Here is a 16936-nt window from a genome sequence, read left to right as displayed (position 1 = left end):
AACAAAGATATGCCCTTTTACCATGTTACGAGAGAATTCCTCATAAAAAATGCATTTTACACCTTGCTGAAACCCGGTGCATGGTGGATCCCCTGCCCATCTGATGATATTTATTTGCTGGTTGCACTTGCACTTCGCGCGAGAGATTCCGTTAAGGTCGACTAAACCGGCTTCGATAAGAGTAGTTACTTCTATTTTCCTATACAGGGAAATACCGTTTATAAACATAAATGACAGCCTCTCGAGTGGGTAAGCAATCGAATCTAGAAAGATTGCATCAGTTAAGTTATAGTATTCTAATAGCGATGATCTCGCTCATGGTAATAGTTCTATCTCTAGTGGTTGCAGCCAATGGCGAGTACCACAAACGACTCCCAACCAACGTGATTCCGAAGCATTACAGCATCGAGCTGAGCTTGGATGTTCATACGGGAAACGAAAGCTATCGTGGTAATGTGGACATTGTGATCGACGTTCTGAAGCCAATCAGTGAAATTGTGCTTCATGGTTCGGAACTGACTATCGCTTCTGCAAGTTTAGTTGATCTCGACAAGAGTGCACTTCAGCAGAGTTTATCCGTTAATACTGACACCGAGAACAAACTACTGATTATGACGAGTCACTGGCAATTGCAAACTGGCAGCTATCTATTAATGATTGAATTCCATGGAATCACGTCAAAAACATCCGAGGGAATGTACATAATAGCATACAAAGAGCCAGATGGAATTCAAAAACATTTCCTATCTACTCAATTTGAACCGCACAATGCAAGAACGGTGTTTCCTTGTTTTGACGAGCCTGCGCTCAAAGCTACGTTCAACGTTTCAATCATCCACCACCGAGACCTCAACGCGATGTCCAATATGCCTTTGATTGGAGCCCCCGTAACGTACTCACCGGACAACCAAAAGTTCGTAGTTTCGCGCTTCAAACAAACCCCTAAGATGTCCACTTATCTACTGGTGTTCCTCGTTTCGGATTTCACAGTTCGCAGCGAAGGTGACACGGCCATATCCGCACGAACGGAATTCTTCGAGGACGCTGATTACGTTCTACAACTCGGAAACGATGCAGTACGTGTATTGAACGAATATACCGGAATTCCGTACACGAATTTCATTCCCAACATCACCCACGTATTCCTGCCGGTTGAGAGAGATTTCGGAAAGGCGACAGAGTTCTGGGGGCTGATAAGCTACCAGGAAAAGTTCATTGCGTACAATTCCGCTATGGATGGATTTGAACGACGATCAGCTAGCTTTCAGATAGTTGCTCACGAACTGGCCCATCAGTGGTTCGGCAATTTGGTTAGCGTTTCCTGGTGGAATCACGTCTGGATGAAGGAAGGAATGGCAACATTGTATCAGTATTATGTACTACACCTAGCGTACCCCGAGGAACGGTACATGGATCTATACAATGTGGAGTCCTTACAAACTGCATTGATAATCAGTGGCAGAGCAGGACCGTTGTTCAAGGACGAATCGAATGTTCCATATCTTCAGTACTATTACCCACAATCGATGTATGTGATCAGCGGCAGCGTTTTGAACATGATACGATTGGTCATAGGTAATCAGAAATGGCAAATGGCAATGAGAAACTACTTGGAAAACCATAAGTTTGAATCTACAGTTCCTGAAGACCTGTATCGCGAAATTGAAGCGGTTGCGAATAACGAATTGAATATGCCTCGAGACACAACTTTGAAACAGATCTTCGATTCGTGGTTTTCCTCGTCCGGAGAAGTTGTGCTGAACGTCCATCGAAACTACTCACAGGGTCAGATAAAGATTTCACAGGCTACCGTTCATAACTACAAACCCTCAGTACGGATTATTCCATACAACTATGCGCATGACCCGGCACATTTTGATCGCATCGAACCGATACAATGGCTTATTTCGTCTCAAGAGATCTTAGCAACCAACGTTTCGGACGACCAGTGGATGATCTTCAACAAACGGCAGTTTGGGTTTTATCGAGTCAACTACGACGAACGCAACTGGCGGCTGATCATCAAAGCACTTCGGACCAACATTTCCAGCATTAATCCACTGAATCGTGTTCAGCTTCTGGACGATGCCTACAATCTCTATAAAGTTAGAAAGCTAAACCCAAGAATATTTCTCGAACTACTAACCTACATGCGGAATGAAACCGACTGCCTTCCATGGTACAAGACGATCTCCATTCTCAATTTCCTACACACTATGACTGGCTCCGAAACTCTGTTCAAGGTACGTTTCGATGCGTTAATCTAAAAGAAAACATAATCAATCCATCTAATTCCAGGCATTCGCAAAGCACCTTTCCGAACTATTTTACCAAACAGTCTCTTCCGACGATGGTCCCGCCCATACGGCTCAGCTGGAACATTACGTGCAATCGGAAGTTGCAAAACTTGTCTGTTGGACAGGGAACGAACTCTGCCATCAACATGCCAAAGAGAAACTGCACCACTTGATTAATTCCAACTCCTCCATTCAGCCGGACTGGTTGACGGTCGTCTACTGTTTCGGACTCCACAATTCCGGTGACGAAGAACTCAACTGGTTGATCAGTAAATATCTCCGGACCAGTAATGAACGGGAGGAAGATCTGCTCATCAATGCGTTTACCTGCGCTGGCAACACTGGCCATCTTAGGCAGGTTCTGGTTAGCTTGTACGATAAAAATGCCCACGACGCTGGACAGTTGCAGTTTGCGTTTGAAAAATTTGCTTCATTGTTGCGAAAACCGCAAGTCGAAGGTCAATTGGAAAGATTAGTTTCGCTGCTGGAAAATGATCCACAGTTGTCGAAACGCTTAGGTACGTTGCAGGTCAATACTCTACTAATAGGAATGGATTTCTTGGCAGGCAGCGTAGAGCAGAGGGAAGTGCTGAAAAACTTGGCTCGTCGATTGAGTCCTGGCACAATGGTTGGATTCCGAGGGTATAGTCTTTACTATATGCGTGAGTTTCGTTCTTTTATTGAAGAATATGTGGAGGAATTTTCGTTGTAAATGTTGATCTGAAATGTATAAATGCATCTCATACAATGGATATACGTTTTATTGTTTTGTAAAATTGATTGATAGAGTATACTTTTGTTATCAACCATAGAATTTATAATATAGAATGAAAACAAAATGAAAACTAATTTTGATATTTGATATTAAAAGTATAACAAATCATGTTTTCTTGATAACAAATCAATGTATGCGTTTTGATATCAGTAATTTCGTTAATAATAAACAAAATAAGTAATCAATATGTTATTATAGCTATGGTAGGCAAACAAAAAGTAAAAGCTAAATTAGTTATTATTTTGATATCATGATATCAAATTTAGTAATCTGAATGTTTTGAAATCTATTGGTTGATATCAAGATTCAAAATCGAAAAATGTTATCAATAGGTTTTCATCTATTCAAAATAAAAACAAACCTATGTTTCAATCAGTTCTATCGATATCAGTTATATCGATTTGTAAATTCAATTCGCAGGTAGATTAATATCAATAAATGTTTTAAAAATCATAATTGTCGGCCCTTATTATGAGTGTAACTTCACGGTGAATTGATTGCCGTGTAAATCAAATGGGAATGATGTTCATAAAGAAAACAGCAATCATCTTGTATAAAGAGAGAGAGAGAATGTGCAGACTTCTTCAGTGTCTTATACTAATACTCGACTGAAGAAAAACATCGCATTTTACCGAATTATAGTAACCCAGGTACATTTTCACTTAGAAGCTAGGGAAACTTAAATTTAATTTCCTGTCGGAGCAGGTACTCCGCTGCTTACTCGTTTATGTGTCCTAGATAGTAACTTGAAAAGCCATGTGTGTCCGTTTCTTTGATCCCTGTTGAGTAAAGTTGAATTCCGTTGTTTGTAGATCTCGAGGCTCTCTGCAACGTCCAATTTCCATGGTGTAGACAAGGTTCGTAAAATCGTGCTGTCCTCCGTCGATAGTTGGTGGTTCTCTGTAAAGATGTGTTCTGCAACCTTTGATTTGAAATCATATGTATGTTAGGAAGTTACCTCGGAAAGATAAGTAGTTCTCTTCCATACAAAGGCGGGTCAGCTTAAGGTACGTCCGAACCTTGTTTCTCCATGCTGCATCCTCTCATTGTGTTAATAGCCAGTACTCCAAATGGTTGATCACTTCCTTGACCGGTATGCTGGGAAAAAGAGCTGTGACGTCGAAAGATACCATAATATAGTCCTCGTTGATGTCTCCTGAAGATTGTAGTTGCTGGGTGAACTCCTGGGTGTTACTAACTGCTTTAGTCTGGAACTGATTCGGCATACTGTGGAACTCTATTTGTGGATGGGGGAACCAACTGCAGACACGATTTCTCGCATTTCATTCCCCGGTTTGTGGACTTTAGGGAGACCTTTGATCCTGGGTAGAATGGGATTGGATTCCCGTAAACAGCCTGCTCCATCTCCTAATATTGATTTGCACTCCTTCAGTGCTTTCTCCACGCGTTTCACTATGTTCTGAAAGGGGTCTACTCGAAGCTGTCTATACCGAGGTCTATACGGTCTGTTGTTAATCTTCATTGTCATCTGATGGTCGTAGTCGTCCTTGTTCATGATAACGACCGCGTTGCCCTTGTCTGCTTTCACATAGTATACTGATTTACTTTTCAGCTCCTTTACAATCCGAATTTTTTTTTTCGTTGGCGCGACTTTGTTCCTGTCCGTCCTTGATTATGTTCGATGTGATAGTCGTGACCGTATTCTGTGATGATGTTGGAAGTGTCTTGGTAATCGCAGTCTCTACGTCAATGATGATCTGTTCCACGTCTGGCTTGGTTGTAACCGCGTATCCTAGCCCCTTGCTGAGGTGTGTCAATTGTTCTTCCGTAAATGCGGTCGTCGATCGGTTGACAAGTTTACTCATAATCGCAAAAAGTGTAACGAGGTTACAAAAGTATCCCACCTATCCTTTATATAATCTGGCATCACTTATTTAAAAAAAACCGTTCTTGGTCACTGAGTTCAGTTGCGGTTGGTAACTCACGGCAGATCTGTCAAACAGATTAAAAATGGTAGTTTGTTTAGCCCACCGGAAAAATACGTCCGAGTCCGAGCCGAACCAACGAATGCCCGGGTATTGTAGCTCCCTAGAGGGTAGAGCCATGATTGTTCCAGATGTGTTCTTGAAAAGCTTTCCAACCACGAGACAGTGAACAAGGTGAACATAGGACATAGTAGATCAATAGTAAGGTGGCAAGTAGGGAAGGTATAAGTTAACGAATAAAATTAACGGTCAGACAGTGAGACATACCAGGCAGTTAAAGTGACGTAAAAAGCATACACGGAGGTTTGTAACATTTAATGTGAAGTTAGACAAGGACAGTAACAGTGATATTAATTACAGAGCGATATATATACATATAACTTCAGGAATACTAGCACCTTCGTTGTTTATTGTACCACCATACTCCAGGTAATAACAGTCAGTAAAAAACACATAATATGTAACACTAACACGCTAAAATTCGCTTGAAGGAAAATCCTTCAAACGAAGGTCCTACCCTTAGGCCGTAAAACCCTACCGTCTACCCTCGGTGGAAAGTTGTGTGTTGCACGTGTCGACTTCCGACGTGCAACCCCGCTCGACAGCGCTCTGTCGGCATAGCTGGTCGAATCCCGTCGTGCACGAGCCTAAAACCCTGCCACCTCGTTGTCACCGCGCCAAGTCGGCATATTTAGAAAAAAAGCTCCCCGCTGCGAGCCATCCATCGACTAACATCAGTCTCGCCATCTTGTGCTATCCCACAAATAAAAGCAAGTTGAAAAGGTATTTGCTACACCTACCTGTCACCATCATCGCAGACACCAACCAACATGCAACAACGCGCGCAACGAACATCACCCAGCAACATTGAACAGTGCCATATCCAGTAAGTGAAGCCCACTAACCCTAGCTAGGAAGCAATAAATAAATGTTGAAACGAATTCGTTAATTTAAACTGCATGTCCTTAGTAAACCGCGGAATCTGTGTAGTGCGAGGCTGGATTTGAGACACATTTGGAACAAATAGTTTTTTTTCCGTTAGTAGATCCCTGTAGGTAATGTGGGGAAAACCATCATAGGAAACCCCGCTTACCGATGATTTTGTCTTCTCCCTGTAGGTAATTTATTCGTTTGTTGGGTTCAGTGCAATTCTTGCCGCCATTTGTAGGATTTTTGATAAACCTGCCCTGAGGTCTCTAGCCGGAACGGGATTCGGTTTCTGAGAACTTGCCCCTTCACGGTAACCTAGTGTTACCTGGCGCTTAAGTGAAGGCCGTGATTTTCCTCTTTCGTTAAAACACTCCCGACCCGTTACAAAAGTTCAGGAACTGAGCGATGTTTCCATGAGGCAAATTTGCGATTTATGAGTGAACGGAACTCAAATTTGGGTCGTTCTCATTGGCCGTGCATAGCACGAAAATGGCTCATCTAATCGAAATGACGTCAGAAACAAAGTTTAGTTAAAGTTGAAGAAAAGTTAATTGAATTAGTTAAAGTTTGGTTAAAGATAGATAGAGTTTAAATAATGTCGAAGTGAAGTAAAAATTTTGATAAAGTTTAGTGAAGGTTAAGACAATTGATTTGGTCAACCGTCCGAGACTAGTATCTGAAGTAGGCTTCAAAAACCAGTTTCCTACCTTGGTCCTTCCAATCGAAATTGTTACCCATTAACCTCGCGCCCGCGACGAGTAACTGGTACCCAATCAATACTAACCTAAAACTAGTGCTGTTTAAAATGTTAATTCAAACATTATTGATTCTTGGCTCCGCAAAGTGTCACACACGACTGAGCCTTGTAAATAAACGAACTAGTAAAAAAGGGGATAAGATAAAGTTTAGTTACATTTAAGTTAAAGATGTGTTAATCACTACAGAGAATCCGAAGATGTATCCTGATAGGATCCCTAAAAATAAAGTTACATTTAAGTTAATGTTTAAGTTTAAAGTTAAGTTAAATTAGTTGAAAAGTTTAGTAAAAAAAGCTAAAATTTTATAAAATATGAAATCAAGCTCGTTTAAATCTAAGTCAAAGTTTAGTGAAGGATTAGTTAAAGTTAATGATATGTTAAAGTTAAGTAAAAGTTATGATAAAGTTAAATTAAAATTGTGGTAAAGTTCAGTAAAAGTTATGTTAAGTTTAAGATAACGTTAAGTTAAAGCTAAACTATTGTTTAGTTTAAATTAAATTAAATAAGTTAAATAGTAAAAGTTTAGTAAAAATTAATTTTTATTAAACATAAAATCAAGTTAAGTTAAAAGTTTTGTTAAAGTTTAGTTAAAGTTAATTGTATGTTAGAATCCTGATGAATGTGGGCGTCTTAGTATAATACCTGTATAAAGAGAGAGAAGGATTAGATATTTCCATTTAATTCCACTACCTTAATTGCTTATCCTTGACAAATACACGGATTTCGTCTACAATTTGCAGATTTAGACTTCAGACCTTGTACTAAGTCGACTTTAGTGCCTTGTACTAAGTCGAGTATTAGTACAAGACACTGAAGAAGTCTGCACATTGTAGACGAAATACGCGTATCTGTCAAGGATAAGCAAATAAGGTAGTGGAATTAAATGGAAATTACTAATCCTTCTCTCTCTGTCTGTATGTTAGAGTTAAGTAAAAGTTATGATAAAGTTAAATTAGAATTGTTTTAAAGATAAGTTATACTTAAAGTTATGTTAAGTTAATAAGATAAAGATTAGTAAAAGTTAAGGTTCAATTTACTTTGATGCATTTTTTAAAAATTCAAAAGCAGTTTTTTTCGACGCATTAATTTAGATTGCAAAAAGCTCGCGTCATTTTGTGTAAAATATCAAAAGGAATCGAATAGTGCGAGCTTTTTGCAATCTGAAATAATGCGTCGGAAAAAAACTGCTTTTGAAATTTTCCAAAAAGCATAAAAGTAAATTGAACCTTAAGTTAAAGTATAGTAAAATTTATGTTAAAGTTATTTCCAGAGAACTTCAGGGAAACCTCTTGGAGGTTCATACATTGGATTTTTCAAGGAGGGGTATAACTCTGCACACCTTAGTCTGTGTCGAGCGTTTTAGCTGAGCCGAAAGTTGTGCCAAGCACTGTGCCGATCATATCGAAGTGTGCAAATTAACGTGTCAACATCGCACAAGTTTGGCAACCCTGAATTTATAATGACTTTCGTGATTGTTTGTGTGGACAAGTTTGCTGATGGTTTGCAGTTTACCCTGGAAAAGGTTGGTCTTTCATAGATGTTGTAGGAAGTGAGACACTAGCTAATTCTCTTTCCATCCTTTTCGCAGTGAACCAACTGAACGTGTCTATTGATCTACTGATTTAACCAGCAGAAAAAAATCCCAGAAACACAATCACCAATAGCTGGCATGATCATTTTTACAGCAACAGCACCACCAAATCTCCTGCCAACACTATTACCATTATGACATCCATTATATGGACAACCCAGTTGTTCATTTCTGGAAGTGGTCTTCAGTCAGAATCTAATCTATAACCTAATTCTAATTTCATCTTACTTGCAGCAAATCAACTGAACGTTGAACTACCGAAAATATTAGTGAAGAGGATTATAACCAGCTGAAGCTAAAGACGGAATTGGAGATCAGCGGCAAATGTCGGAACTGTTGGAACGCTACCAAATCTGACACAAATTTCATTAACAACAAAAGAGAAGCAGGAGAGTACTCTGGAACCCTCAATGACCAGTAGCCCAAATTCGACGAGGCCATCACACTGTGGCCGATAACAATGATGCTTATGAGCACGACGACGGGGGTAACGATTAGTTATTGCATTGGTTCTGGAATCAATAGTATCTCTCCCGTCATCAATATCAGTAGTGGTGATGATATATCTTCAGTTCTCAGTAACCCTCACTAGCACCACCTGAAGTCCTCTCTCGCTGCTAAGTTAAGTCAAGTTTTCTTTAGTAGGGAGGATTTCAGCCAGACGCTGGTTCGCCTCCACTCTCGCTAATAATGGTAACGCCGTTTCTAAAGCATGTTTGCTTTTTCTCAGATTTGCTTTAATCTATAAAATTAATTCCGATGTTAATTCTGATGATATGTTTGCCAGAAAGACAAAACTTGGCTGAGGAAAATTATTTTTATTCATTCACTTTATTTGGTATTAAACCTTAACCTGGTGATGCAGTCGGTATTTAGTATGTTGCAGCCGCAGACAAAAATTACTCCATCTGCCATAAGATTCAGCTTGGTGCTGCATTTGGCATCATTCTATAAGAGTACGCGAGCTCGTTTCATATAGGGGTGACACCCAGTTCTCTACAGATGATCCGGCCGGAGAGCTGTTGCTAGCTTCTTTGCCATTTAGTGGTAGATTGCCACCACTTATGATCTTATTCAGGATCATGAATTGATTGAAATATCTTCAGTAACAATCGGGGCAACTAGCTTCAAGTTGCGAACCGGTCGAATGACGAATTTCCAGATTGTTGTCACCGGTATTCTGAAGGTTCAGTTGATCTGAGAATCTAAAAAAATAAAAGGATTTTTTATGACTTAATAAACACATTCCAAAGGGGGATCATCGGTAAGCCAGGTCCTATTAGGAGGCCACTTCGCATGGGATTTTTTTCACAAGCACTAACTTCACTTTGGAGTAAACAAAGTAGTAATGACGGCAAAGAATAAAGAACGATTGAAAAAAAAAGTCAGCGTTCAAAAGTGTTGCCATTTTATTTTATATTGATTGAGTCATATGCGTCAACATGTGCCCTAAACGTGCCCAACAGTGTGCCTCGTTGTTCTTTGGCACAGTGTGCAGAGTTGATTACCCCTTGGGATTTTTTAAAAGTTTTTGGATGTTTTTGGAACTCCTTGAAACTTGACACTTCTTGGAAGTTCTTGTTAAGTTAAAATTAAGTTAAATGTTAGTTAACGTTTAGTTAAAGTTACAGATAAGCTAATAAGTTAAAAATAAAATCAAATTAAGCTAAAATTGAGTCAACGTTTAGTTAAAGTTAAATGAAAGTTAGTTAAAGTTAAGTTAATGATATTTTTATTGATAAACTCAAGTTAAGTAAAAAAATAAGTCCTAGTTAAGCTAAAGTTTAGTGAAGGTTTAATTAAAGTTAAGTTAAAGATATGTTAAATATTTGTTTGATTTGTTTGAAAGATGTTAAGATAAAGTAATGTAAAACTGAAGATAAAGTTTAGTTTAAGTTATGTTAAATTTATTTCCAGGGAAACTTCAATTCATGGAACTTCTTGGAAGTTGTTGAAAGCTTTTGGAATGTATTGAATGTTCTTGGAACTTTTTATAATTTTTTGGAACTTCTTGAAACTTCTGAGAATGTCAATAAATGTCTTGTAACAGTTAAAGTAATGCTAACGTTAAGTTGAAGTTAAAGCAAAGTTAAGTTTATATTTTAAAGTTCAGTTAAAGTTAAGATGATGTTTGGTTAAAGGCCTTATTCATCAATTGCGTCTGAGGGGGTTCCGTAGGCCAACTAACGAATTGGTGCTGCGCATTTCTGGAGAGTGGTTAGACCAAGCTTACCAGTTGTGGAATCGTCTTCGAAATTGGAATAGTTCGAGGAATAGTTGTCCATTTTGTTTTGTTCAAATCGGAAACTGAAGATGGTTTCGTTGTCAAAATGTTCACTATCGATACGGAATGGCACAACTTGTATGGTACCCGCGAAAACAAAGACCGGTGTGAAGAAGAGTGACTATACTAAAATGAGAGCGCAGTGCGTAGTCAAAAGCAACCCATTAAAATTCTATTAAAGTCTGGTCCACTTACAATTCGGACACTTTATTTATTCTATAGCAGCGCCTCTAGTGATCGGATTTGAAATGTTTTGACAGCGATTTGTTTGGAAAGTACACGTGTTTCAGTTGTGAATGTTTCGTTGTGCAGTATTAAAAAGTTTGTACTAGATGGAAGACGAGAAAAGCAAATTGACCCTGAACACCCAATTCGAAATATCGCGAAAAAGTTGAATATTTCCGTTTCCACAATGGGAGTTTTATCTGACCACAGCACGGGGTGATGTCCCCAGCAAATTCAAGTTTGTTTTCGCCGATAAATTCGCCTGGAAACTGATGATCTGGCAAGGAATTGGCAGCTGCGGACTCAAAACCAAGCTTTTCATCACCAACAAAACGATGGACTCGAAGCTGTATAAGCAAGAGGCTCACAAGGGTCCAGTGAAGTTCTAGTCAGATTTGACAAGCTGCCACTACATCCGGGAGGGGCTACAGTGGTACCGCGACAATAAGGTGGATTTCGTCGACAAGGATATGTCCGCAGTTCCGCCCAATCAAAAAGTATTGGATAATTATCAAGTGGAAGTTAAAGGAATCTGGAAAGACCACTCAGGACGCTGCACAGATGGCTCGATCTTGGAAAAAACACCTGGTTTTATGTGCCCGGATTTAAGTAGACCAGACAGCTTTCAAAATTTAATCAATGCGTTGAGCAATTCTTGCATCAGAAGCGTGGAAATGCTAGAATATCATTATGCTTTGTGTAAACGGGTTTGAAAACATCATTATGTGAGTTTAAAATTTGTTTTTGAAGCTATAAAATTTAATTTTCAATTTTAATTTTGGATTTTGAATATGGCCATACTTTAGTTATTTAAAAAAATTAACTTTTGTTTTCTTATGGAGATAAACTCCATATGATAAAGTTGTGCTCTACACCCTACGACGACGACGACCTTTACGAATTGAAAAAAATAAAATGTAATCTCTATGGATTACAATCGTTGTGACACAATCACATTCTCTTCAAAAACTAGCCACCTCGGATCGAGTTGACACATAAAAAAAAACATAGTAAAGCCTGACAAAAAAAAGGACAACAAAGCAACCCAAACAAAACAACAATCAACGTCAAACAAACGGATCAATTTTCTTGCGATTGACCTTTTTGCGATTCTTCTCCTGACACAGTTTCTCAAGAAAAGAAAGGAATGGGTCAATTTGGTCCGGACTGTTTCGGAACAATGCAACCAAGTCATTTTGTGGCGTTACGATCTTTATTAGAAAAAGGTGCTGGCTGTGGGAATCGGAATGATTGAACGATTTTGCATTCTTCTGAACCATAGTGTACTCCTGTCCACACACGGCGAAATGACAGATGACCAATCCGCTCTGAACAGAGTAGGCTTGCAGCATAATATTTTTTTTTATCTTGATGTACCTAAATGAAAGCTGTAATTATACACGCCCAGTGAGATTGATCGGCGTTATCAAATTCTGAAAAAATGTCAAGTTTTTTTTCATCCTGAAATGACACCGTATGGTCAAGTAGATGCAGATCTTTGCAAAGCAAAAAATAAATGGAATTCGTACCAACTGGTGTCATTCCACGCATAGAAGAGGTAGGCAGATAGCTCACCTGCCTCCTGTTCTCTGCGATTTGGATATTGGCGCGATTTGCCTGATGGCGAAAATCCTTTACGGTATTTTCGGTATTACTTCTTTCTTCCTGTTTCATATCGTTCAATATTTGATATGCCTTCTGGTCGTCGGACGCATCTCTCAGCAACATTTGACAATACTGTGCGTTTGTCGACGACGACACAATAACGGGTACGGGTACCTACCTACGAAAAAAGGAGGCCATGAAATATTAATCCCTTTTTGCCATTTATCGGCATCATCGCAAGAAGGGTTGCTGCGATGCATTCTTCTAATCTCTGAAGCAGACAAACCGTTGAGGAGCAGATTGTGTTTCCGCATTGAGTGACCACTGCCGGTTATTATATATGCGAGATGCGTGTGGGTGTAGATTTAATAAATTTCCGATGTCAGCTTGCCCGAGGTTATAAGGGATGACGTTTCGATTTATTGATGGAAAAGGATTTCGGAATGATCGTAATTGCGGGGCTATAGGTACTGGACATCGTGTTTTGCAACAAAGGGAGAACGAGTCCGCTTCGCATGAATCATCAGGAGGACTCAACCTTAATTTGAACACCTGCGCACTCGCATTCAGTTTGTATAGCTGACCAAAAAAACTAATTATTTTTTTTGAATAGAACCATCCGCAACACAAAGCCCGAAATGCGTGAAGTGACCAAAGTAAGCTTTTCGCACATTCCCAATTGGACCGAGCGGACACTGGCCGAAGTCGAAGAGCTTTTGTTCTCACCAAACACGTCGGGTTGGGTCAAATCCCATTGTCAATGATTTTGAATGAAGGATTTTTTTCCCCCAATCGATGGGAAAATCCAGTCGGAAACGATTGACCCATGTTATTTTTACGAATAACCGAAGTGAGTTGATGGATAATGGAAATTTGAATGGGTTTGTGGTTTTAGGACGCACACGTGCAACGACTTGTGCGTTACATTATTCAAATGGATTCGATGTTACTGTCCTTGGATGTGTTCATGGGAATTGGAGAAGTTTTTTCTTGAGTTTCTTATATGCATGGAAGTGACAGCTTTTTGTATAAGAATATTCACCAGTATCCTAAAGAAAATTTGAAGGAGCTTTCGATTTCTTCTAATAAGAGTGATTCTCTTCAGCTCTTTTCCGTCTATAAATCAGTTGGTCAAGACAGGCCAGATTAAGAAGCAATCCGATAATCAAATGACATGGCATGCCTCGTTCGCAAAGTATAAACACGTTCGTTATCGTTATCTAAACCATCGATGAAATTATTTTGTCGGTTCCGTTAAGTGATTTATTGCCACTTGAAGCTTAAACTTCATTATCGCCGTATCTTTCGTAGAATTCAACCGCCACCAGTCCCTGCAAACTGGTAAACCAATCAACATTAGCCTTCATTCTGGCTTGCGCTGCTTGGCCGGTTTCCATCGGGATGATGTCTTTCAAGGAAGCGATCAACTGACTCACCATCTGTTGCTCGGTTGCGTTATTTGACCGCGAAGCGATATTCAAGATCATCGTGCGGAAGGAACCTTCACCAATCGCACTAGAAATAGGTAAACACATCATCTATCTACAGTCTCTTCAGAATTACTACATCAGACCTACCTCAACAAATTCTTCGCATTGTTGGCGTTCATCAAGTACTGCACAAGCATTGCTATCCCTTCCGATCCCGTTCCCGCCACAATGGCGTCAACCAGCTGTGTCCTCTCCGTTGACAGATAGGTCACCGTCGGTATCTGAATGGCAGTTAGCAGCGCTACAATGCTTTGAGTATCCTTCGTACATCCCAGTGCCGTAATCAGTTCCGTTCGTTGGGCTTGATTCTTCGATGCAACCATCTTTGGGACCAAGTACGACAACTCTAGGTAAGATCCATCCCGGAGACCGTGGCAGTACACCGCAGACGCTACATCCGGATGAACGATGATTTTTTCTTCGACTTCCCGTTTCAAAGCGGCATAGGTTTTGTCCAGGCAGTCCTGATTTCCAGCTCGACAAGCCCAACTGGTGATCGTCTGCTTCAGGTATTTGTGAATGGCAGATTCCTCGGTAGTAACGGTGTCCACCTGAAGAGTTTTGTAGACTTCCGAGACGATTTCGTCGACGAAGCGTACAAATCCAGCGTAGTGAGCGGTTCCTTGGAGTTTATCGTGGAAGTAGTTTAGAACGTTGTTTGCTGCGGCCCACGGAGCGTACTCCATTTCCAAGCGTAGATACGAGAGAAGCTTCAAAGCTACGGCCATATCCAGGTACTCCGCTCGAGCCAAATTGAAGGCGTCGTCAATCAGTTGGGCTCGGTTGGCTTTGGGAATAGCTAGCGGATTAGTGAGCAACGTATCGATGATCAGTTCCCAATTCCGTTGGTCATAGTTAACTCGGTAGTATCCGAACTGATCCCGATTGAAGATGATAAATTGGTTTTCTGGAGTTCCGGTAGTAAGCATCGATGCTTTGCTGGTTAGCCAATAGAAACCGTTCTGCTCCTCAACAGCCTTGCGAGGACTCCGGTCAACGTAGTTGAAGGGAATGTGCCAAACGTGGCTGTTCGGGAGTCGTTTGTCTGCTAGGAACTGTTCCTGAGAAATCACAACTCCTCCGGTTTTGTAGATGCGACGAACGTTCAGAACTGGATATCCAGCTGCATTCGTCCACGACTCCATAAGCTGTTTAATGCTATACGAGTCCGGAATGGCATTCTTACCTTCAATGGCTACTTGAAGAGCTTCATACAGATCATCTGGGGTTGTACTATTTAGTTTGTGTCCTTCAACGTATATATTCAAGGCTGCCTTCCAGTTTTCGTCACCCAGTACGGTTCGGAACATGTTGAGAACACTTCCAGCTGAAACGAACAAAGTTTTCAATTACCAAATTCCAGTTAACTGAAAACGATTCTTACCCTTCTGATAGGCGATGATGTCGAACAAGGCATGAACCTCGTCCTGCGAAGCCGCCGGAGTATTCATCGCTCGGGTATTCTCGCTGGCATCTGGTCCGAACGCCCGTTGAATGACCTCCACGTTGAATAGCTCCCAGTATTCCAGCTCTGGATAGACCAACGACGTAGCATAGTACTCGTACAGCGTTGCGAATCCCTCATTTAGCCAGATGTATTCCCACCACTTTGGACTGACCAGATTACCGAACCACTGATGAGCCAACTCATGTGCAACGACCGTAATCACTCGTTTATGGGTGCGATAGCTGTTCACTGCGGGATCAAACAACACTGCCGGCTCGCTAGATGATAAAAACGAATTATGACTTTAGTTACTTGTCTAATCATGCGCACATGCCATACTTACCCGTAGGTGACTAATCCCCAGTTTTCCATGGCTCCGGTACCCCGATCCGGTACGGCGATATGCGTTAATTTTGCCATATAGTCATGATACGCCACACCCGTATGGGCATCCAACGCGGCAATAATTTTCGTTCCAGCTGTCAAGGTTTCGTCGACTTGCCCCAGTCCGTCAGGGCGCACCATAACCTGCTGCCTACCGTCAACCTTCGTAACGAAATCCGTCACTGCGAATGCCAACAGATACGTGGACATCTTCGGTGTCGTCTGGAACTGAGTTACCCGATAATTGGGATTTTCGATGTCCGCATAGATAGAGTTGACGTTCGTATTGGAAACTGCATTATACGATTCGTGATGAGTAATCCAGAGGGTGAATGTAGCCTTCAGATCCGGTTCATCGAAGCATGGGAACACGCGCCGAGCAAGAGTCGCTTGGAAGTGAGATGATCCCACGTAGTGAACCTTGCCGGAGTCATCTCTGTACGAAGAGATGAAGTATCCACTTTGGTAGCGTCTCATCGTTCCGGTGTAGACTACTTTCAGGATGTACTTGCCCACCGGTAAAGGGGCTTGACTGGTGAAGGTCACAAGTTCCGTTCTGGTATCGATGCTGTATAAGGGGGTGTCAACCTTTACTGGAACTCCCATGCTTTCAGGGATTCGAGACAACTCCGTAGATTGAATGACAAGCTCCTGCAGATGCATTGTGATTTCCTGGGTAGGTTCGATGACCTGGATGTAGATCTCTGCAGTTCCCTGGAAGATGGGATCATTGTTGTGCACGTGCGTTGTCAGATGGATGAAGTAATTGTACGGAATGGTGTTGTTTCGCGGCAGGAAGTACGAGGTATCGATGGCGCGAATGCCGGAATCATGAACCGGTTCCTCGTCTGATACAGCAGCTATTTCACGAATTGGACTATCCGTACTGCCGCAGAAGGCTAGGAATGATCCAAGCAAATAACCGAGAATCAACGTCTTCATTTTGGGTGCACCGTTCGATGGCCGGTTGAAAAATAAACTGATCCGTGGCTCTATCGACATGGGAGATTTTAAGGCACTCAGCAAGATACTATATAGATAACGTTGATTAGTTCGGGAGTCGTAAAATGTGTCCATAAACATTGGGTAGGTGGGTTCGAGTGCATCTTTGCTGTATCGCGAAATACATTGACCGCTTTACTGATAACGTTTTCTGGACGTCGCATATTACTTTATTAAGTATGCTGGAAAGCGGATACGTAAA

At 40.9% G+C, this 16936-nt stretch overlaps 2 protein-coding genes across 2 annotated transcripts; one reads left to right on the top strand and one right to left on the bottom strand.

Moving 5' to 3' along the window:
- Positions 1–316: 316 nt before the first annotated feature.
- LOC135717441 (aminopeptidase N-like) lies at positions 317–8590 on the top strand. The gene is made up of 3 exons (XM_065239531.1): positions 317–2243; positions 2299–2959; positions 8532–8590. Exons 1-3 carry the CDS (start codon positions 318–320, stop codon positions 8588–8590), a joined length of 2646 nt encoding a protein of 881 aa, XP_065095603.1. The 5' UTR covers position 317.
- A 5081-nt stretch (positions 8591–13671) lies between these two features.
- Positions 13672–16715, bottom strand: LOC135717383 (aminopeptidase N-like). Its single transcript, XM_065239441.1, has 4 exons — positions 15692–16715; positions 15286–15626; positions 13989–15228; positions 13672–13926 (listed from the first exon to the last, which is right to left on the bottom strand). Exons 1-4 carry the CDS (start codon positions 16672–16674, stop codon positions 13692–13694), a joined length of 2799 nt encoding a protein of 932 aa, XP_065095513.1. The 5' UTR covers positions 16675–16715; the 3' UTR covers positions 13672–13691.
- Positions 16716–16936: the final 221 nt, after the last annotated feature.

The sequence above is a fragment of the Ochlerotatus camptorhynchus genome, unplaced genomic scaffold (assembly GCF_037179485.1).
Source record: "Ochlerotatus camptorhynchus isolate MF236.1 unplaced genomic scaffold, CSIRO-AGI_Acam_v1.1 ptg000055l, whole genome shotgun sequence".
NCBI lineage: Eukaryota > Metazoa > Arthropoda > Insecta > Diptera > Culicidae > Ochlerotatus > Ochlerotatus camptorhynchus.
This window is presented reverse-complemented; position numbering and strand designations above follow the sequence as displayed.

What these genes read in the sequence shown, in the direction of transcription:
- LOC135717441 (XM_065239531.1), top strand. Translation starts at nt 318, where the DNA reads ATGGTAATAGTTCTATCTCTAGTGGTTGCAGCCAATGGCGAGTACCAC. An exon ending in GCTCCGAAACTCTGTTCAAG is followed by an intron (nt 2,244 to 2,298) that starts GTACGTTTCGAT and finishes ATCTAATTCCAG; the next exon opens with GCATTCGCAAAGCACCTTTC. An exon ending in GTATAGTCTTTACTATATGC is followed by an intron (nt 2,960 to 8,531) that starts GTGAGTTTCGTT and finishes TCTTACTTGCAG; the next exon opens with CAAATCAACTGAACGTTGAA.
- LOC135717383 (XM_065239441.1), bottom strand. Translation starts at nt 16,674, where the DNA reads ATGAAGACGTTGATTCTCGGTTATTTGCTTGGATCATTCCTAGCCTTC. An exon ending in CATCATCGCCTATCAGAAGG is followed by an intron (nt 15,229 to 15,285) that starts GTAAGAATCGTT and finishes TGTTCGTTTCAG; the next exon opens with CTGGAAGTGTTCTCAACATG. An exon ending in AATGCGAAGAATTTGTTGAG is followed by an intron (nt 13,927 to 13,988) that starts GTAGGTCTGATG and finishes ACCTATTTCTAG; the next exon opens with TGCGATTGGTGAAGGTTCCT.